This window comes from Haliotis cracherodii, unplaced genomic scaffold (assembly GCF_022045235.1).
Source record: "Haliotis cracherodii isolate W230 unplaced genomic scaffold, xgHalCrac1.p SCAF_15, whole genome shotgun sequence".
In the NCBI taxonomy this organism is placed as follows: domain Eukaryota; kingdom Metazoa; phylum Mollusca; class Gastropoda; order Lepetellida; family Haliotidae; genus Haliotis; species Haliotis cracherodii.
Window position 1 is genome coordinate 1,181,698 of NW_027266270.1, and position 23,616 is coordinate 1,205,313.

General features: G+C 42.9%; 1 protein-coding gene across 1 annotated transcript; it reads left to right on the forward strand.

Annotated features, from left to right (window-relative positions):
* The first annotated feature begins 5,072 nt into the window (after positions 1–5,072).
* Positions 5,073–22,674, forward strand: LOC139461691 (endothelin-converting enzyme-like 1). Its single transcript, XM_071243152.1, has 14 exons — positions 5,073–5,844; positions 8,195–8,260; positions 9,663–9,809; positions 10,798–10,887; positions 11,463–11,602; positions 12,636–12,858; positions 13,654–13,752; positions 14,976–15,053; positions 16,284–16,566; positions 18,210–18,367; positions 19,087–19,158; positions 19,756–19,854; positions 20,223–20,299; positions 22,403–22,674. Exons 1-14 carry the CDS (start codon positions 5,155–5,157, stop codon positions 22,500–22,502), a joined length of 2,322 nt encoding a protein of 773 aa, XP_071099253.1. The 5' UTR covers positions 5,073–5,154; the 3' UTR covers positions 22,503–22,674.
* Positions 22,675–23,616: the final 942 nt, after the last annotated feature.

Here is a 23,616-nt window from a genome sequence, read left to right on the forward strand (position 1 = left end):
CAAACCCTCAACATCACACACAGATTGTGTCAAACCTCAACACCACACACAGATTGTGACAAACCCTCACCATCACACACAGATTGTGTCAAACCCTTAACATCAAACACAGATTGTGTCAAACCCCCAACATCACACACAGATTGTGTCAAACACTCAACATCACACACAGACATTTCTTTGTCCAGGCTTACGTTACCAAACAGGACGGTTCGAAGGTCATATCCATTGACATAATAATAGCTTTCAGATCTAATCTCAGTATAATTTGGGCAAGTAAATAGGTAGTGCAAAGCACTTTCATTGAAAGAACAACATGACCATTCAACATTATCGCAAATAAATCTTTCAAACTTGTGACCGTTCAGATCACTGCATCCTAGTCTTACAATTATACATTTTTCTTAAACTGAGATACTGAAGCGGTTTCTCTCAAAGTAGAATCTAGTACATTCCAGGCGGAGACTGTGGAAGGTAAAAATGATTTTTTAAATAATTCAGTTCGACAATTAGGCTCATAGTATTCGTTGGTGTTACGTGTTTCATAATATGGACGATCCCAGGTTTTTACAGGTTCCATATCACCTAAATAACTTGGCGTTGTCCCACTTTTCATTTTATAAAATATGCATAATTTGTGAAAGTGCCGTCTTTCAGCCAAAGAAGATAGACCGGTTTCGTTATATGATTTCATATCACACGTGCCCCTGACGGCACCACAATATTGTCCTGAGTGCATCTAGATGTAGCATGTCTAGGGACAATTGTTGACCCTTAGTACAGACATTCCATATATGGTCCCTTAGTACAGATATTCCATATATGGTCACAGTAATCAAACAAGGGTAATATGAATGAACAATAGAGTGCATGTAGACTGTGTCTGTTCAAACGACATTTCAGACTACCAAAGCAATTTATCAGTGGGCTAACCTTGGCAGTTAGATTTTCAATATGGCTATGCCAATGCCCATCACTTTGTAAAGTTAGCCCGAGGTTAATAATCTTTATTTTTACATTATTCATGATGCTGTTAGTATAAGTAGTAACCCTTGATTTTTTGTGTTGTTTGTTTGTTGTTTAACGCCGCACTCAGCAATATCCAAGCTTTATGACGGCGGTCAGTAAATAATCGAGTCTGGACTAGTCAATCCAGTGATTGACATCATGAGCATCGATCCAGGCAATTGGGTTACGATGCCATGTATCAACCAAATAAGGGAGCCTGACCACCCGATCCCGTTTGTCGCCTCTTACGACAAGCATAGTCGCCTTTCACGGCAAGCACGGGTTGTTGAAGACCTATTCTACCATGAATATATTTCTACCCCTCTCATTGAATTTAGCGCTTTTCTATATACGACCGTGACGTCATATCGTTTGCGTCACAATGAGCGATATGACGTCATAATGGTAACGCGCGGTGTAGAACGAAAGCCTTGCAAAGCTTGTTTTGTTTTCTCTAGGTGTGCCCACCTCATGATAGTTTACCAAGTTGCCGTGCTTATATACTTTCAATGCCTGAAATATGTCCGAATGAAGAATTACGGTGTAAACTGCTTGAGTATATACAGCGCCATATTTTGTTTACAGGCTGTTGTCGGTGATTCCGTAATTCAGATCGACAACCCGCTCAAAACAATGGACTCAACCAATGCCGCTTCACTCAATATATTTTCTAACACCAAAGAGTTCGCATTTTATCTAGTCATGGTAGAATGGAGATAAACATACTGTGTTTTCAATGTAGAGCTAGGTTGCCTGTAGATCAAATTTAATTCAAATTTAACATTTCAAACCTCACACTGCGCGATCGGTTCCAAATTCAATTTAGCGTTGTTAAATCTACAGGTAACCTAGCTCTACATTGACTACACATCATGTTTATCTCCTAATCCTAACCCAGATCTTCAGGGGTCACTAGACCTTGACCCTTGAATAAAAGTGAATTAGCCCTGACGTGATTATTAAGTGAGTAAAAAAACATTACATGTTTTAGATACACACTAAAAAACAAGCAAAACGTGATTTGGAGACACAAACAAATTTGGGGCAGATTCGGACAGTTTGCTTCGACACAATCACAAACCACGTGATTGTTTAGATGTTGTTTGACAGGAAGCTGGGGAATTTACGTGTCTTCAGAAACTCAACTACATTTTACTGGCGCTTCGAACACTTATTGTTTTGTTCTCGACGGTACAATCTCGGAACGCGTGAGCAAAAGTATTCAGCACGTTTGTTTTCTAGAAATAACCCTGTCACCAATAAGTGTAATAATAACACGTCGTACTGAACAACAAGTTCAGGATATTGTCACAAACTGTCACAAATAGATAGTTAGAAAAACAAACCCCGTCAGGTTTGAAGGAAGTAACAACAGGCAGGCACGGAGCTTACAGGGTTCTTAAACGGTGGGGTGCAGCAGTTTGATACAGCAATGGAAAGATCGGGAGATGAATGTTGTCGTGGAAACGTGTAATTCTTGAGTTTGTTTTGTGTGTCTGAAAATTGTAAGATAAGATCGCTGATTCCCGCAAGAGTTTGTAAAAAGTAATACGTGGCTGGGTAATTTGGTGTAAGAATAGATTGGTTCCTGGACGAAGAAAGAAATTGCAACCACATGAACCCTTCGATGTTTGAAATGTTGTGCCGAATATAAATAATTTATTACTGTTTTTAAAGATAAGATGTTATAAAAAACATAATTGAGAAAGTTTAAAATCGAAAAAACATGTAGCAATTTTCTTTGAGTGTTGACTTTGCGTCAGTGCAGTAAATATATTTTGGAAATAATATCGCTAACTTAAGATTGTTTAAATTGAAAATCAAACATGATAAAATCAACTATAGTTTCTTTCGCTCCTCGGTTTATATCAGTAACTAAACAAACATCCCCCTGAGTGAGTGAGTGAGTGAGTGAGTGAGTGAGTGAGTGAGTTTGAGTGAGTGAGTGAGTGAGTGAGTGAGTGAGTGAGTGAGTGTGTGAGCAATACCCCTGCAATATCAAACCGATATTGGGAATCGAACCCAGACCTTCGGCGTGACGAGCGGACGGTTTAACCACCAGGCTACCCTACCGCCACGCACATCTATTGAACCCGTAATACAGACTGAAATACCCCTTGAAAGTAGACCAATATGTTTACATACGCCTAGGTCTGTTAAAGTATCAAGTGGACACAGGATGAACATACCACCACAGCGCTCCCCGACACGGGCGTAATGTACACCTACATAGTGTAATCACAATACTAACGACGTACATATTACTTTGGACAAAGAATAAAAAGAAGTTATCCATTAAAGTGTCATGTATTCACGTTCTTCTAACTTATACATACCTAAGTAGACAAAACATTTATGGATAAAAACTTCATATTTTAAGAAACATTTTTGCTCTACCCCCATGACTAGTGTAATACAGTATAGTTTTGCCCTGAACTATTATAGTTAAAGCACGAGTACTATATTTTCCTTCTGTTGCCACTAGTTAACCCACTCATGTTAATCCCTCTGACCCCGCCGTGATATTGCTGGAATAGTGCTAAAAGCGGCGTTAATTATATATAAACCAAACTCACTCACTCACTAATCCCTCTGACGAATGATAACTGTTGTTACTGTGAATCCTCCACCCACCATATGTATTCTCTTAAGTTCATTCGTCAGCCTTGCTTATAAGGTATAAGGATCTAAACCGAAACGTCGCTATTACAGTATAACACAGAGTTGTAACTCTTAAATGTTTTTTAATCCTTAAAAATTTATTTCCACTTGGTCCAGTGAAAGGGGATTGATAAACAGGCAGAACCTATATAAATATCTCTCCCCATCTTAAATTTCTTCTCTACTTTGTCATCCGTCAACTTCTAGGAAATGCCTATCCAACAATTCTTAATGCACATCAAAGACTTCTCTGTGTTGCCATTAATACGAGTAGTGTAGGGATGTTTACATTGTATGTACGTACATGACACACGTGGCGAGGCTGGAGTAAACAAAATGTTGAGGTGACAAGGAGATTAAGATTGTGCTCAAGATTATTGCACTTAAATAGCGACGTGTGTGTGTGTGTGTGTGTGTGCGTGCGTGCGTGCGTGCGACTCAATGTCGGTTGAATGGTACTAGCCTACTGAAATACGATCCCGCAGTCTGAAATGGATACCCCACGCAGACACATTATACTAAGTGAGAAGAAGGTGTATCTCTGTAATACCGAGCGCCAGGCAGGGAAACAACATGTACCCTAGTTTACACACCCCCCCCCCCCCCACACACACACACACAACCCCCGCCCCCCATCCACCCCCCCACCCCCACCCACCCCCACACCCACACCCACACCCCCACACCATCCCATCGTGCTTCGCCTCAAGTATCACTTCTGTAACACAAGCTACGATGTGACGAGGGCATGGGTTTGATTGGCTAGGTCCTTCTGACGTCATTCATGTTATCCTCATCTGGCACTGACTGACATACCAGAGTCGTTGTCAAACTAAACCCTATACCCAGTGCTCTCTCCATGTCTTCACCAATACCAGCAGCGGTGGGGGAGCCTAGTGGGTAAAGCGTTCGCTCGTCACGCTGAAGAACTAGGTTCGATTCCCCACATAGGCACAAGGTGTGAAGCCCATTTGCTGGAATATTGCTATAAGCGGCGTAAAACCATACTCACTCACTCACCACTACTAAGTATTCATTGAAATAAGCAAATTCATTTGAAAGAAGGTGCTTAATGTAATGTCTGATGCGTCGTTGGTTGGCAAGAAGCAGCCTTCCACACAAACTGTAAGGATACGATTATCATTTCATAACGGCTCAGTGTCAAATATCCAACACTACTTGGACGAAAACCGATATTTGTAATTTATATCGCAAGTAAACTCTTACAGTTGATATTGGCTTTAATAACCCCAGCGCTTCCACGACAAATTCGTGACAATGAGTCTAGAAGGTTACTCGAGACCTTCACGACATGTACTTTGACCTTTGTCAACACCTGAAACGTGAAATGTACCCGGCCCCACCCCCGTGACAGCGGCGACAGACATCAGTGTGGTCGTGTACGACTTCACGACACAAGCGTCTTCATGTTGTAAGGCTTCAGACACAGAATAGTCCCCTTTGCCTGTAGCTGCTGTCTTCAGGATGGATGAAAAGAGGTTAGGGAATGTGCCGGTCATTGGTGGTCTGGTTACTAGGTTTTCCCTTGGTGTCCGTGAACTTGTCCTCATAGGTATACTGGTAGTGACGGGACTGATGTTTGTCATATTCGCTGGGATGTATGGCACCACAAAGAAGAGCGAGGAAAGGGCCCAGGTGCAGGCTCTCAAAGGTGATCAAATGGACAAAACTTGTTTCAGTAAATTATGTCTGGAGAGCACAGCCTACACGCTGTCGAGCATGAACATCAGCGCTAAACCATGTGACGACTTCTACAACTACGCCTGCGGCAACTACAAGATGTTCCACCCTCTCGACGCCGACTACCCCTCACACACCTTCTTGTCAGACATGTTGGAAAGAAATGAAGACAAATTGAAAACTTTATTGGAAAAGTCAGTGAAGCGGAACACGGACTGGGCATCCGAGAGGAAGTTGAAGCATCTGTTTCAGTCCTGCATGGATGACTTCAGTTTAGAGAGGCTGAAGGGGAGGCCGTTCATTACGCAGGTTCTGAGCCAACTGGGGGGATGGAGCGTCCTCGGCACGTGGTTTGCTTCCAACTGGAACCTGAACGAGATGCTGAAGAAGGTCCAGACTGACTTCTGGGTGGATGCTATGTACGCCCCGAGGGTAGCAGTGGACTACACCAACCCAACCCAGACATCCATTGAGGTGAGTGAGTGAGTGGGTGAAGAGTGAGTGAGTATTTCAGCGAGTGTGTGTGTTTCGGTGAGTGCGTGAGTGAAGAGTGAGTGGGTGTATGAGTGAGTGTTTCACCGAGTTAGTGAGTGAGTGAGTGAGTATATCAGCGCGTGTGTGTGTGTTTCGGTGAGTTTGTTAGTGTTTCGGTGAGTGTGTGAGTGGGTTGGTGAGTGAGTGGGTTGGTGTATCGGTGAGTTTTGTTTGTTTGTTTGTATGTTGTTTAACGCCGCACTCAGCAATATTCCAGCTATTTGGCGGCGTTCTGTAAATAATCGAGTCTGGACCAGACAATCCAGTGATTGACATCATGAGCATCGATCCAAGCAATTGGGATCGATGACCTGCATCAACCAAGTCAGCGAGCCTGACCACCCGATCCCGTTAGTCGCCTTTTACGACAAGCATAGTCGCCTTTTACGGCAAGCATGGGTTGCTGAAGACCTATTCACGGGTCCGTATCTGTGAGTGAGTGGGTGAGTGAGTGAGTACGTGTGTGCGTTGGTTAGTGAGTGGGTGTTTCGGTGAGTCAGTAGTATTTGAATAATGTCAGCAGATCAAAGTATCGATGTGTTCTTCTAGGACTGGGGTGGTCGGGTTAAAGACCCGGGTTTGATTCCCGACATGGGTACAATGTATGAAGCCCATTTCTGGTGACTCCGCCGTGATATTGCTGGAATATTGCTAAAAGCGACGTAAAACCATACCCGCTCACTCACTCTTCTAGGACTGAAACGGAACATATGTTTTCACATAGGCATTGACATTGGGAAACAATGTCTGATGGAGAATCGTTCCAATTGTCAAGCATATTCTCGGATTTCAGTGCATGTGCTCAACTTGATTAAATACTGCGTATACAACTATTTTTAAAAGTGATTTTAATATCTCCTCTATATTGTACAATTGTGAAAATGTATTTTATTACTATCAATACGAGGGCACACATTTAACACTTCTTAATATTACTGTATTTTATATCCCACTAGAAGCTAGTTTGTTTACGTATTAGTCAAGGCACAACCGCGAAATAAATTTTACAGTTAGATAATAACCTTATTTTGAACACGGCACCACGTGACCAACACACACTCTCATGTGACCTGGTCAAACGGTAAATAGAATGATTATTATTGTATGTGAATGCAGTAAGACGCTCTACCATGAAAAACTATGTGTTTTAAACATTTTTATAATATTTTTTAAAATGTTTTTCAGTATTTTCTGTTGCACTTTTCACACCTACCCACAGCGACACCCACATAAGTACATACAGGAATTTATAGATACCAATGTAGATACAGCTTAGCAGGGGGTGGGGTAGTCTTGTGGTTGAAGCGTTCGCTCTTCGCGCAGAGGGCCTGGGTTGGATCCCTCACATGGGTATGTGTGCATGGGAATGTGTGCATGGGTATGTGTGCATGGGTATGTGCATGGGTATGCGTGCATGGGTATATGTGCATGGGAATGTGTGCATGGGTATATGTGCATGGGTATGTGCATGGGTATGTGCATGGGTATGTGTGCATGGGTATGTGTGCATGGGAATGTGTGTATGGGTATGTGTGCATGGGTATGTGCATGGGTATGTGTGCATGGGAATGTGTGCATGGGGATGTGTGCATGGGTATGTGTGCATGGGTATGTGTGCATGGGAATGTGTGCATGGGTATGTGTGCATGGGAATGTGTGCATGGGTATGTGTGCATGGGTATGTGTGAATGGGAATGTGTGCATTGGTATGTGTGCATGGGTATGTGTGCATGGGTATGTGCATGGGTATGTGTGCATGGGTATGTGCATGGGTATGTGTGCAACAGCTTAGCAGGGGATGGGGTAGTCTTGTGGTTGAAGCGTTCGCTCTTCGCGCAGAGGGTCTGGGTTGGATCCCTCACATGGGTATGTGTGCATGGGTATGTGTACATGGGTATGTGTGCATGGGTATATGTGCATGGGAATGTGTGCAATGGTATGTGTGTATGGGTATGTGTGCATGGGTATGTGTGCATGGGTATGTGTGCATGAGTATGTGTGCATGAGTATGTGTGCATGGGTATGTGTGCATGGGTATGTGCATGGGTATGTGCATGGGTATGTGTGCATGGGTATGTGCATGGGTATGTGTGCAACAGCCCATTTGTGTCCGCCGCCGTCATATTGCTGCAATTATTTGTTTGTTGTATTACGTCACACTCAGCAATATTCCAGCTATATGACGGCGGTCTATAAATAATCGAGTCTGGACCAGACAATCCAGTGATGTATATATCATGAGCATCTAAGATCGGCGGGGAACCGAACACACTCTCACTTCTGATTGCAGATCTACCCGGCGGGAACCAGTCGCCACATGTACTGGTACTACTATGTCAGCCCGTATGCAACACAGGTAAGATCACCAAGCATAGGTGGACGTGGCGCTGGGAACTACCGTAATATACTTTCATAGCCAGTTGGTTTTGTTTGCTTGTTGTTTTACACCGCACTTTCCAATAGTCAAGTTATATAAATAATCTTAATCAGCACTATTTCAGCTATGACGGCGGTCTGTAAATAATTGAATCAAGACCAGACAATCCAGTGATTGGTATCCTGAGTATCGATCTGCAGGGATACGATGACATGCATCAAGCAAGTCAGCGAGCCTGACAACCCGATTCCGTTAGTCACCTCTTACTACAAGCATGGATTGCTGAAGATCAGTTCTAACCCAAATCTTCACAGGGGAGACAAGCATGGGTTGCTGAAGATCAGTTCTAACCCGAATCTTCGTAGAAGAGACAAGCATGGGTTGCTGAAGATCAGTTCTAACCCGACTCTTCACGGAAGAGACAAGCATGTGTTGCTGCAGATCAGTTCTAACCCGAATCTTCACGGGGGGACAAGCATGTGTTGCTGTAGATCAGTTCTAACCCGAAACTTCACGGAAGAGACAAGCATGTGTTGCTGTAGATCAGTTCTAACCCGGATCTTCACGAGGGGAGGCAGGCATGGGTTGCTGAAGATCAGTTCTAACCCGGATCTTCACGGGGGGATCTTCGCGCAGATACTGACGTGACAACACATATAGGCCGATGATACAGTACAAGTCACACAACTGGCGTCCGTATTACTTTCCGAATCGTATTCGAGTTATGTGCTACCTGTGGCAAGCCATTCTGTGACAAGCCATTCTGTGACAAGCCATTCTGTGACAAGCCATTCTGGCACAAACCACCACCGACAAACCACCAGTGACACGTCATTCTGTGACAAACCATTTTGTATCAAACCATTCTGTATCAAACCATTCTGTAACAAACCATTCTGTATCAAACCATTCTGTATCAAACCATTCTGTATCAAACCATTCTGTATCAAACCATTCTGTATCAAACCATTCTGTATCAAACCATTCTGTATCAAACCATTCTGTATCAAACCATTCTGTATCAAACCATTCTGTAACAAACCATTCTGTATCAAACCATTCTGTATCAAACCATCACCGACAAACCACCAGTGACAAGATACCAGTGACAAACCACCTGTGACAAGCCATTCTGTGAAAAGCCACCTGTGACAAACACCTGTGACAAGCCATTCTGTGACAAACACCTGTGACAAGCCATTCTGTGACAAACACCAGTGACAAGCCATTTTGTGATAAGCCACCTGTGATAATAAAACAACTATTTTTGGACAAACTGCCATTATGTAGAGTAATATCATTGACGGTAATTAAACAATAACGGTTTGAGATATTTTTTATCAAAACTTGTGCCTTAGTAGCCTAATTATGTCGTGCGCAGATCCAGAATGACTACAAGAAGTTCATTGGACGTGTTGCCAACCTGATGGTGAGAGACTCCAACATCGAGCTTGACGCGACCACCCAGAGGGACAGAGTGGCAGAGTTTGTCAATGACGCCTTCACAATGGAGACCAACATCGCCCGGGTGAGTCGCCAACAGCCTTCACTTGAAGGCCGAGCATGCCGCACCTGATACATACTGATTGTTACAATAATCTGTGTCTAATGATGAATTAACCTAATGAGAGAATAATGTTATATATTATTATATTAATATTTCCAGAGTGAGTGAGTGTTTCAACTTAATGTATGAGGTAAGCCAGAGGTGCCGCAAGACGTTTACCTCTTTGGTTTGTTTGTTTGTTGTTTAACGCCGTACTCAGCAACATTCCAGCTGTATGAAGGCAGTCTGTAAATAATCGAATCTGGACCAGACAATCTAGTGATTTACATCATGAGAATCGTTCCACTCAATTGGGATACGATGACATGCATCAAGCTAGTCAGCGAGCCTGACCACCCGATCCCGTTAGTCGCCAAGCATAGTCGGCTTTAACGGCAAGCATGGGTTGCTGAAGACCTTTTCTACCCCAGATCTTCACGGCCTAAACTACTGTGATTTGAATTTGAGGTAGTATAACTGTAGATGGTGCTGAGAAATGAAGAAGCACATTCAGGACCAATCTGGAATTCGAACTCGCCACCACAGATACAAGCACGCCGAAGTGGCGCAGCTCTGGACAGCAAATTACGGCCTAAATGGCAGCTCGGCCACCCTTGCCCATTTCATGAACTGATATAGATATAACTCGAACACAATTTTGGCGTACAGGATTTTTTTATTAATCGTGGGCTTCGTATGTATTGTTATTGAACGCTCATTTTGAACAGTATGTGTGAAAGGACAGAACTGGAAATTGGCTGGAAATTTGAACGACAACTAATCAGATCAATCGACATAAACACATGTCGGGAGTGCAGTAAAATGTATCTCTCCTAATTCCGGATAATTGGCAGGTTGCCTCCTGGTGGAAGGATGTAGATAAACCCACGCTGTAGTTGTACTCTCACTTCTACAACAGCATACGCCCCTCTCTGAAGTGTATACGTTTATCCCCGTGTCGTTGTTGTAGTTGGCGATTAATTCCCCGTGGACAAGCTACTCGTACGCGTTCTCAAACCGGATGACCCTGAACGAGCTGACCCAAGCAGCTGGAGGACAGGTGAGGATTGTTGACCAAAGGAGTAACAGATGCTTAGCTAGCTAAATGTTAATTCATTCTAATTCCAATATGCATCCACAGATTCCACATCTACAGTCTTCAATAACAGAACATGAAACACTCTAACTGAACAATCTGCAGATAGTCTTCAATAACAGAACATGAAACACTCTAACTGAACAATCCGCAGATAGTCTTCATTAACAGAATATGAAACAATCTAACTGTGCCATCCACAGACTGTCTTCAATAACAGAACATGAAACAATCTAACTGTGCCATCAACAGACTGTCTTCAATAACAGAACATGATACACTCTAACTGCCTTTGTCGTCCGCAGACTGTCTTCAATAACAGAACATGATACACTCTAACTGTCTTTGTCGTCCGCAGACTGTCTTCAATAACAGAACATGATACACTCTAACTGTCTTTGTCGTCCGCAGACTGTCTTCAATAACAGAACATGATACACTCTAACTGCCTTTGTCGTCCGCAGACTGTCTTCAATAACAGAACATGATACACTCTAACTGTCTTTGTCATCCAAAGAATGTCTTTTATTTGTTTTCAGATAGACTACCTCCAACAGTCTGCCTATCTCTTTAGCTCAGCAGGAATAACTAGAAATAAAAAAACGTTGGTTTACAGCCTCGACTATTTAAAGGGGCTTGATAACATGATAACGAACCTCCCTTCCGGAAATCAAGCAAGGTAAGAGTTATGTCCCCTTAATTGATAACGCCACATGACATTTCTCGCTGGTTGCTCAGCTGTTCCCATACATGAAGAACTACCTGCACTTTACACCTATGTTCTCACTGATCCAACTCATACATACCAGTAAACTACGGTTATAACGAACTCAAACGGACTTCTAATCTTAGTTTGTTGTAACCGTAGTTCGTTATAAACATATCTACAGCATACATACAGCAAATGGCTAGGATAAAAAAAGACAGTTCGTTATATCAGCCAGTTCGTTATAAGCGTGTTCGTTATAAACGTAGTACTTTCGAATGCGGATTTTACTGCTTATTATATGTTGCATGCCTTGTGTCTTTAGTGTCCCATCAATGTCGACGTTCCCTCTCTCTCATATGCAGTCGTCTAAGGCGCCGCGATTCGCTGTGCAGCGTTGCTTCCCTTGGGAGCGCCAAAAACCTATGATAGTGGGTTCGAATCCCGATTCGCCCCCATTAAGTTTCTTGGTTTGTCAGCACCATACCCGTGCTCGAGGGTTTCACCGAAGTGGTAAACGTCTGAGACCCGCATCACTTCGGGCTTTCCTCCCACATTAAGCTGACACGCCGCGATATAGCTGTAATACTGTTAAAAGCGGCGTTAAACCCAACTCACTCACTCACTCATCTCTGCCGTGAGCGTGTGCCTTTGCCTTCTGAGTATTCTCGGAAATTATACACAATATCCGACCATCGATCGTACTGTCCTTATTGCATGTTAGTATTGTAAGAAATACGTCCGCGACAGGAACAAGAGTGTCTCGCAACCCGACCGGGGGGATGTACGTTTTAAAAGGTAGTGTAGGTATGGTACTTAGCGTGTGAATGAGTGAGTATAGTTTTAAGCCGCTTTCCGAATCACTGCTGGGGACACCAGAAATCTGCTTTACCTAGTGTGCACATGTCGGAATCGACCTCGGGATTTCGGTAAGACGCTTTAGCTACTCGGCTACCATCACCCCTCAGTATTTCAAGCTATGCTATACAGCCCTGCTACTCCCCAGAATGGTCCACAACTACCTCATCTGGCGGGTGATGGAGGCGTACGTGACGGACCTGTCGTCGGAGTACGTGCACGCTAACAGAGAGGTGTTATTCGACACAACCGGAACCACGGAGTTCCCGGCCAGATGGACGTACTGCTTCTCCTATGTGAAGCAAGTGATGCCGGAAGCCCTGGGCCAGCTTTACATCGCTGACCACTTTGTTGACAAGAATAAAGCCAAGGTAAGTTTGTTTTCTTTGTTGTTTAACGCCGCACTCAGAAATGTTCCAGATGTATGACGGCGCCTGTAAATAATCGAGTCTGGACCAGACAATGCAGTAATTGACATCATGAGCATCGATCTACGCAATTGGGACACGATGATTAGCATCAACCAAGTCAGCGAGCCTGACCACCGAAATTCCTTCAGTCGCCTCTTACGACAAGCATGGGTTGCTGCCAAGGTAGGACACGCCTGGGATGGACAGTGCCTTAATAAACAAGACTGATTAAGCGATGATAAATATGGCACTGTACGTACTATTCGTAAAGCTGTGATTCGTATTCAGTGAGTTGTACTATTGCAGAGAATCGAACCAAGGCGTGACGAGCGAATCTTCAAATCTCTTGGCCTCCTACTCACCCGGGGCGGTAGGATAGCCTTGTGGTTATAGCGTTCGCACGTCACACCGAAGACCCGGGTTCGATTCCCGACATGGGTACAATGTGTGAAGCCCACATTCTTGTCTTCCCCGCCGTGATATTGCATAAATATTGCTAAAGGCGGCGTAAAACACAACTCACTCACTCACCCGAAACTGGTAATTATGATCCTAAGGAGTCACACGTGGTTTCATACCCTTTTAGCGAACACATGGTGTCATAATCGACTTTCACTGATCCATTCATATGATCCCCGATTCAATTATTTTGCCTTTAATGTCCAATGGAATCTGTTCCGTTGGGTTATCGAGACTGATTAGTTTCTGTCTTTGACGTTTAATATTTAGAAAAAAAATCATCTTTCTAACATTTAGGTGACAGAAATTACTGAAACGACGAAGCAAGCACTGGTCGACCTCCTGAAAAAGACGCCATGGATGGACGCAGCCACAAGAGCAAAGGCCGAGGCCAAGGTCATCAACAATCAGTAATATATCCCGGGACATTGTCACAATCCAATCCTTACATCACAGTTATCTGGCCAAGGTCATCAACAATCAGTAATATATCCCGGGACATTGTCACAATCCAATCCTTACATCACAGTTATCTGGCCAAGGTCATCAACAATCAGTAATATATCCCGGGACATTGTCACAATCCAATCCTTACATCACAGTTATCTGGCCAAGGTAATCAACAATCAGTAATATATCCTGGGACAATGTCACAATCCATTCCTTACATCACAGTTATCTGGTCAAGGTCATCAACACAATCAGCAATATATCCTCTGACATTGTCACAATTTTAGAATTAAACCACAGCTATCTGGCCAAAGTCATCAACACAATCATCAATATCTCCTCTGACATTGTCACTATTCTAGAATTAAACCACAGTTATCTGGCCAAGGTCATCAACACAATCATCAATATATCCTCTGACATTGTCACAATTCTAGAATTAAACCACAGCTATCTGGCCAAAGTCATCAATACAATCATCAATATATCCTCTGACATTGTCACAATTCTTGAATTAAACCACAGCTATCTGGTCAAGGTCATCAACACAATCAGTAATATATATCGCGGGACATTGTCACAATTCTATCCTTACATCACAGTTATCTGGCCAAGATCATCAACACAATCAGTAATATATATCCTCTGACATTGTCACAATCCAATCCTTACATCACAGTTATCTGGCCAAGATCATCAACACAATCAGTAATATATATCCTCTGACATTGTCACAATCCAATCCTTACATCACAGTTATCTGGCCAAGATCATCAACACAATCAGTAATATATCCCGGGACATTGTCACAATTCTATCCTTACATCACAGTTATCTGGCCACGATCATCAACACTATCAGTAATACATCCTCTGACATTGTCACAATTCTATACTTACATCACAGTTATCTGGCCAAGGTCATCAACACTATCAGTAATATATCCTCTGACATTGTCACAATCCAATCCTTACATCACAGTTATTTGGCCAAGGTCATCAACACAATCAGCAATACATCCTCTGACATTGTCACAATCCAATCCTTACATCACAGTTATCTGGTCAAGGTCACCAACACAATCAGTAATATGACCTAGGGTATTATTATAATTCTACCATTGTTCGGTTGTTGTCATTCGGTTATTGTATTCTGTGTTTTCATTGCAGATAAAAAGTGCCAGCTATAAAATCGGTTATTCGGATCTGCTCAAAAGCACCGACAAGATTGATGTGATGTACCAGCCAGTAAGTAGTTAGGCAACCGACCCTACACAGTCAAATATTAGTACCGCAGTTAGGCAACTGTACCGCACAGTCAAGTAGAGGTACCATCGTTAGGCAACTGACCGCACACAGTCAAGTATAAGTACCACAGTTAGGCTCCCAAATTCGACACGGTTAAATATAAGTACCGTAGTTAGGCAACCGACCCCATTCAATCAAATAGAAATACCCCAGGTAGGTAACCAATCCAATACAGGCAAGCATTGGTAGAACGGTTAGGCAACCGTTCAATATAATCAAGAATAAGTACCGTACACAGTCAAGTATTATTACAGGATATATAGCCATCACCGTGTAAACAAATCATGAATGCTCTTGAAAGATATGTGTAAAGACATAGTTAACGGAATGTATGTGTTTAAAGTGTGACATAACATAATATACTACATAAAACAACAATAAATACTAATATTACTGTATCAATAATCCTCAATAATTATAATCAATTCATTTCTTTATCTGAAAGAGGTGTAGGTCGTCCGCTCAGTCTACAAGTTGTTCAGCATGGTCTGTAGAATTAAAACCATTGACATTATCTCTACGTTTAGACGTGTTTGAGCTGAGCAGGGAGAGGGATAGCATAGTCGATGAACACAGGTGTGCATTGAATTGAAAATAACAGTTCCCCGTGGACACATACATGTATGTGAATTTGTTCGTTGAAGGTTAAGTGTAACATTTGTCATCGGCCACTGCATCTACAAGGAGGAGCATCCCCCTCCCAAACACCCCCCGCCCCATCTTCTCAAGACAAGGGAGTTAACCGACTATAAAGGTCCAGTTTCCATCCTTGCCCAACGAGACCAGAATTTCTGGGCTCGATCGTAGCGCCACCAGAGGCTATTACGAGTGATGACCCGTCTATGTCCCGCCTATTGACCAATCAGATTCACCTCTCATACCTCTTGCATTTGCTTTTCAAACAAAATGGAGGCGCCCAGTCTGATCGATAATGAATATCTATATTGTAATAAAACGGGTCTTACTTCGCGAAGTGCATCAGATCGCGTCAGCGCCTTGATTAAATACATGAAAAGATTTTGAAAATGTCTGTTGACGCCGAGTTGACGGTACGAATGCTTTGCAAATCCTGCAATCGACCCAAATCTTTACGAACAGGGTTTCGATTTCGTTGAGCGATTTTGATTGGACTATGCATAGACACGTTATTTGACACGTTATTATACACAGATAAACATCAACGTCTCGGACTTCTTCGGGAACATCCTGAGCATGAACAACTTCCACAAGCTGGCTTGGAACAAGGAGTTGGTTAACGGCGAGGACAGGGACCAGTGGTACTTCAGCACCTTCGACACCAACATGGCCGTCCTTTGGTACTGGAACGAAGTGATCGTCCCCGCCGGGCTGCTGCAGTTCCCCATCTACGACTACCATCTCCCTCACTACTTCACATTCGGATCGTTCGGCACGATTCTCGGACACTTCGTCGTCCACCTCATCGACGAGTACGGTAAGCTGACCATGCAGGTAGAGGTGTCTGTGGAGACTCGTTCTGGGTTCTGAATCGTTTCTATGTACAATCTGTGGACACGAAGCGAGAGAGTCAGGTATAGCGGCGGTTTTAGCCAACTCCGGCCGCATCACGGCATCATGATAGAATGCACAACCCGCAGGAATCTGTCCTCGTGACGAGTCTAGGCTTGAAGCACGGGGCTACTGCAACATACACAAGGGGCTGGGCTGGGAATGTATCAAAAACACATATTGTTCCTGAAACTCTCGAAAAGTAACAATTTAAGGAAAATACTTCAAATAAATAAGCTGAAAAATATATCATCTCAAGACAAAATCTCAGAAATTGTCTGTGTGACACTGGGACATTGTGTGTGTGACACTAGGACATTGTGTGTGTGACACTAGGACATTGTGTATGTGACACTTGGACATTGTGTGTGACACTAGGACATTGTGTTTGTGACACAAGGACATTGTGTGTGTGACACTGGAACATTATGTGTGTGACACTAGGACATAGTGTTTGTGACACTAGGTTATTTTGTATGTGACACTAAGATATTGTGTTTGTGTCACTTGGACATTGTGTGTGTGACACTGCGACATTGTGTTTGTGACACAAGGACATTGTGTGTGTGACACTGGAACATTGTGTGTGTGACACTAGGACATAGTGTTTGTGACACTAGGTTATTTTGTATGTGACACTAAAATATTGTGTTTGTGTCATTTGGACATTGTGTGTGTGACACTGGGACATTGTGTTTGTGACACTGGGACATTGTATGTGTGACACTAGGACATTGTGTGTGTGACACTAGGTTATTTTATATGTGACACTAGGACATTGTGTGTATGACACTGGGACATTGTGTGTGTGGCACTAGGACATTGTGTGTCTGACACTAGGACATTGTGTGTGTGACACTGGAACATTGTGTTTGTGACACTAGGACATTGTGAGTCTGACACTAGGACATTGTGTGTGTGACACTTGGACATTGTGTGTGTGGCACTAGGACATTGTGTGTCTGGCACTGGGACATTGTGTGTGTGTGACACTGGGACATTGTGTGTGTGGCACTGGGACATTGTGTTTGTGACACTTGGACATTGTGTGTGTGACACTGGAACATTAATTGTGTGTGACACTAGGACATTGTGTATGTGACACTAGGACATTGTGTTTGTGACACTAGGACATTGTGTATGTGACACTGGGACATTGTGTTTGTGACACTATGGGATTGTGTGTGTGACACAAGGACATTGTGTTTGTGACACTAGGACATTGTGTATGTGACACTAAGACATTGTGTGTGTGGTATCAAAGTGGTATTTGAGAGTTTTTGGAAACACTCTCTCCCCAGAGTGAGTGAGTGAATGAGTGAGTTGGGTTTAACGCCGCTTTTCAGTATTCCAGTTATATCACGGTGTATTTATGGTGCTGACAAACCTTGCAACATAATCTGGGCGAACCGGGATTCGATCTCACAATCATAGGTTTCTGACGTGCCCAAGGGACGCAACTCTGCACAGCGAATCGCGGCGCCTTAGACGACTGGACCACCCGTGTCCCCCTAGAAGTAGACGTAGTTACCTGCAGTTAATGACGTCGGCGGCATTGTCTCCTTCCAGGGAAGAATTGGGATTCAACTGGCACTTATCTGGGATCTCAGTTCTCGTGGTGGAGTAACGCTACTTTGACGTCATACGGTGACGTCAAGAGCTGCATGATCGACGCCTACAACACGACCCAGGGGCCTTTCATTCAACCCGATGGCAAGCAGGTGTATGTAAGTAGACGTCAGCCCGGCACGCCTGTCTGTATACATATCATCACCCGTCCTTACTTAACTTAGTGCTGAGTCCATGGGAGTCGGTTGGGTTCGACGCGGCATTGAATATGTCGGTTATACCAAGGCTTGTCACTGTGGTGAAGCCGAAGAGAACTGCCACGATGATATTAATTAAAAAGTCTGGCGAATCTGGCACTATAACTCACGATCAACGGATCCTGGTCACTAAGGGACGCAACTCCTTAAACACCTTGGTCTGACACACTGACCTTGTGTTGTCCTGACATTCAGCGCACTTTTAAATCCCAAACCCAGGCTTACATTCCCCCGTTAGTCCTTGTGCGAGGTGTGTATCTACTTGTGACGTATTAGGTCACCTGTTATTTTGTGTCTTTCAGCCTTTTGGAGGCGTTCGATTGTTTTCTTTACAGGCTACATCGCTACCAGGTACATTTTGTGTCCAGCGGGGCGGTGGGGGTAGCCTAGTGGTTAAAGCGTGCGCTTGTCACGCCGAAGACCCGGGTTCGATTCCCCAGATGGTTACACCGTGTGCAGCCCATTTCTAGTGTCCCCAGCCGCGACGTTGATGGAATATATGTCTTAAAACGACGTTAAATCATATTCACTCACTCATTTATTCTTTGTATGTCCAACTTTGTGTGTTGTGTACACAGACATGTAAGTATTGTGCATTTAGAATTATTTTCGTTTTACAGTTTCCCATACAATCCGCGAGGACAGCCACTGATAACATAGCACAGGTTGCGGGTGTACGACTTGCCTATAACGTGAGCATAACATGCGTTTCCTCGAACATATCCAGCACAGTTTGAGATAGAAAAATAACAACAAACCAAATTATGTTTTAATAATGCGGTGTTCAAACTCTTTGTTATTGTGATCAGTTTTAAAAGTATTTCAGGCATTAAAGTTAGATATTACATATGCCAGGTAATAAATACTTATATGTACTTATCTTCTGTTATCGTCGAATGATTTTTGTTATCAATTTTCCAAATCTGAAATGCAATAAATCAGATGAGACAAAGTGATAGCGGTCAAAATCAAACTTGCTTGGGCTGCCTCTTGGCCGCGATACTAGTCTGCCTTTAAGTGGACTTCCTGTGCGGCCATGATGGACTGACTACGTCAAACTGTCCCCGGATGTAGGGACCATTTATTGTATAATGCTCAGGGATCGGTCATTGTATCATATTTACACTGACTGATCCAGACCTCTGCCATAGAGCTGAAATAGTGCTGATTCGGCCTTAAATAATAATAATAATGATAATAACAACAATAACAACAATTTCTACACGTGGAACATGCTGATAACTCATTGGTACACGTATTAAGTGATGATGGCGTCCATTCTCACCTAGGCCTATCAAAAGTGGGAGGCGACACATGGCGTGGAGAAGTTAGCTCCCTCGGGTCAAGGTTTTACCAACGAACAGCTCTTCTTCATTTCATATGCTCAGGTAAGTTTATAGTGAGTGAGTTTGGTTTGCCGCCGCGCGGGGTATGGTGATGACAAGCCAAATATATAAATGGGTGGAACCGGTATTCGAATCCACGAGCAGCGAATTGCGGCGCCTTTGACGACTGGCCCACCCGTGCCCCTAGTAAATATAAACATGAATGTATTCAAAATCTTTGAAAATACAACTAATGACTCCTTGAATTGATCAAATATCTGGTAAAGTGCCCAACGAGGTCATAGTTCAGAGTTCTTGAGATTACATAACTCGCATACATTAATGATTTCATTTCATACGTATTCAGTGTTTGGAACAGTGTTTTTATCTCGAGAGGTAAATAACAACATGTGCAACCGATTATTTTCCAGACCTACTGTTTTAACCGCGACAGCTCGCTTGCTTACCGCCAGGCACGGTACACCAGCAGGATCAGGGAGGATTACAAGTAGGTCGTCACCCCCACAACACCGTGCTCCAGTAGCGGACAACGGATACGTTCAAATAGGGGCCCTCCTGTTCAACAGTCGACAATACGTTCAAATAGGGGCCCTCCTGTTCAACAGTCGACAATACGTTCAAATAGGGGCCCTCCTGTTCAACAGTCGACAATACGTTCAAATAGGGGCCCTCCTGTTCAACAGTCGACAATACGTTCAAATAGGGGCCCTCCTGTTCTATAGCTGAATCAGTGTTCCAAAAGTGCCCCTTGTTCAATAGCGGAAAATATATATATGCAAATAGTGGCCCTCCTGTTCTATAGTTGAATTTGTGTTCAAACATTGGCCTTCAGTTCTATAGGTGAATTTGTGTTCAAATAGTGGCCCTTCTGTTCTATAGGTGAATTTGTGTTCAAATAAGGGCCCTTCTGTTCTATAGCTGAATCTGTGTTCAAATAGTGGCCTTCCAGTTCTATAGAGGACAATGTGTTCAAATAGGCGCGCTTCTGTTGAATGCGGACATAAATTCAAATTGCGATCTTAGTGTTCAATAGCGGCCGTCCTGTTCAGCAGTCGACAATATGTTCAAATAGTGGCCATTGACCCAAAACAAGGACAAAATCTCCAAACAGTGATTTGCGTGTTTCCAATAGAGACAGTTTTCAAATGGGGATTCTTATATTGAAGGATGATAACATGTGTTTCAATAGTGACCGTCATGTTCAATAGCGGAAAATATGTTCAAATAGTGACCCTCCTGTACAATAGACACCAGTATGTTCAAATAGTGACCCTCCTGTTCAATAGACACCAGTATGTTCAAATAGTGACCCTCCTGTACAATAGACACCAGTATGTTCAAATAGTGGCCCTCGGATTCATTATCCAGCAATATGTTTAATATCGGACAGTAAGTTCAATAGTGGACGATATGGCTCTCTTAGTTCATTTGTGGACAATATGCTAAAATATGGGCCATTATATTCATGGAAGATGATATGATCAATAGGGTCATTGTGTTAAATTGTGGACAATATATTCAAATAGTGGTTATTGCTACACATAGTGGAAAGTATTGTGGTCATTGTGTTCAGACGTTGACAATATGTTCAAATAGTGTCCGTTGTTATTCAATTGTGGACAGTTTATTCTATTGGGGGTCATTGTGTTCAACAGTTGACGGTGTCTTTACTTGGGGTCATGGTGTTCAATAGTGGACAGTGTGTTTATTTTGGTCAATGGTGTCGTTGTGGTCAATAGTTGGCAGTATGTTCTAGATGGGGTCATTGTGGTCAATAGTTGGCAGTATGTTCTAGATGGGGTCGTTGTGGTCAATAGTTGGCAGTATGTTCTAGATGGGGTCATGGTGGTCAATAGTTGGCAGTATGTTCTAGATGGGGTCATGATGTTCAATAGTTGGCAGTATGTTCCAAATGGGGTCATGGTGTTCAATAGTTGGCAGTATGTTCTAGATGGGGTCATTGTGGTCAATATTTGGCAGTATGTTCTAGATGGGGTCATTGTGGTCAATAGTTGGCAGTGTGTTCTAGATGGGGTCATTGTGGTCAATAGTTGGCAGTATGTTCTAGATGGGGTCATGGTGTTCAATAGTTGGCAGTATGTTCTATATGGGGTCATGATGTTCAATAGTTGGCAGTATGTTCTAGATGGGGTCATGATGTTCAATAGTTGGCAGTATGTTCTTGATGGGGTCATTGTGGTCAATAGTTGGCAGTATGTTCTAGATGGGGTCGTTGTGGTCAATAGTTGCCAGTATGTTCTAGATGGGGCCATGATGTTTAATAGTTGGCAGTATGTTCTGGATGGGGTCATTGTGGTCGATGGGTGTATTCTTCAGAACTGGGTTAGGCTGACGTAAATGTGCTGTCAATTTTCCAAATAGTTGTTTCAAGTTAAAAAAAACTTTTCTAACTGTAACCTTATTCCTGTAACCTTGGTTGTTCACAAACATCCCCGACTCCAACTTACAAATCTATTTCCTCTTCAACGTTACTTTCAAGTCTCCTTTTGATTGTCTTTTTGGGGCGTCTAAAACTATGAATATTTCATTACGGAATACATTATAAGTATTTTGTTTTTAATTTTGTCAGAGTGAACCTGGCTGTCAGTCAACTTGACGAGTTTAACAAAGCCTTCAAGTGTTCCGCCACCTCCAGGCTGAACCCTTCTAACAAGTGCGGCCTCTACTAATTGACCTCTCGTGGATACAGCTGGCAGGATGACCACTACCCAGCAAGGGGATTCACGGGGAACAATTATCAACAGGAAACACGGGGCAAATGACATGTGAAGAAGTTTTAAGACGTCCAGTGATATAAGTTGGGACTCGCCAAGAAAAGGCCATCTATATCTCATGGAACTGTATATCAGATCATGTCGTGACTTGTTGAGAGATAGTGAGAGCGTTAACCAAGTTAAACACAATGTATGTGCAGATCATTTCTATCTTCAACACGATGTTTATTTACATGTGTTTATATCTGTGTCAATAAATATTTAATCCAACCATCATATGCATGTTTTCTCCGAGCTTGTGTGGAACGTGCTTCTTCTATTACACTAACAAGTAGGACGTACTCGGTGGGTGCATGCAGTAATGCACATATCATACTGTTGTATTAATATATAGTTGTATCATTGTGAGTGCTTTTGAATCGGCAGTTGTAACAAATAAACAATAAAAGAATCAATAAAATGAAAAATGTAAAATATACATTTATTATATGTCTTAAAAACGCGTGTTTCCTGTTTATTCGCCTCCCATAGCAAGTAGCTTGTCATTGCAACATTTTAGAAATATATCACTTCATCAATTATAATCGGATGAAGAAACTTATATCTGGTTACCAGTGTAGTAAGCGTTGATAGGCTGACGTGGATGTGATTGCAAGTGTACCTTGTAGCCGTCGCTTACAACAATGTCTCGGTTACAACGACCCTCGACACAGGGCGCCCCGTGTAACAATGTAACACTCGGACGTATAGTGTTTCAGGGCCACGTGGGACTTACCTCCAATATGCTGATACAATGTATACTCTGGACATCACCCACGGAGAGCGTGCGTACAGCATGCATGTTTACACAGTTTCCCGTGCAAGTGAAGACAATAGTATATGGGAAAGGAGATCTCCTTGTCGAATCACCGTTCACTATTCCGTCTACGTTGAGGGTGACCTCTTGACCCCGGGGCGTATAGAAGTCACGTGGTGTGTATGCGAAACTTTTTGTCCGTAATAGGAGGAAAATTGGAATGAAATATATTTAATAGCTTTGGGTGCCATGGATATCAACACAATCTTTCCT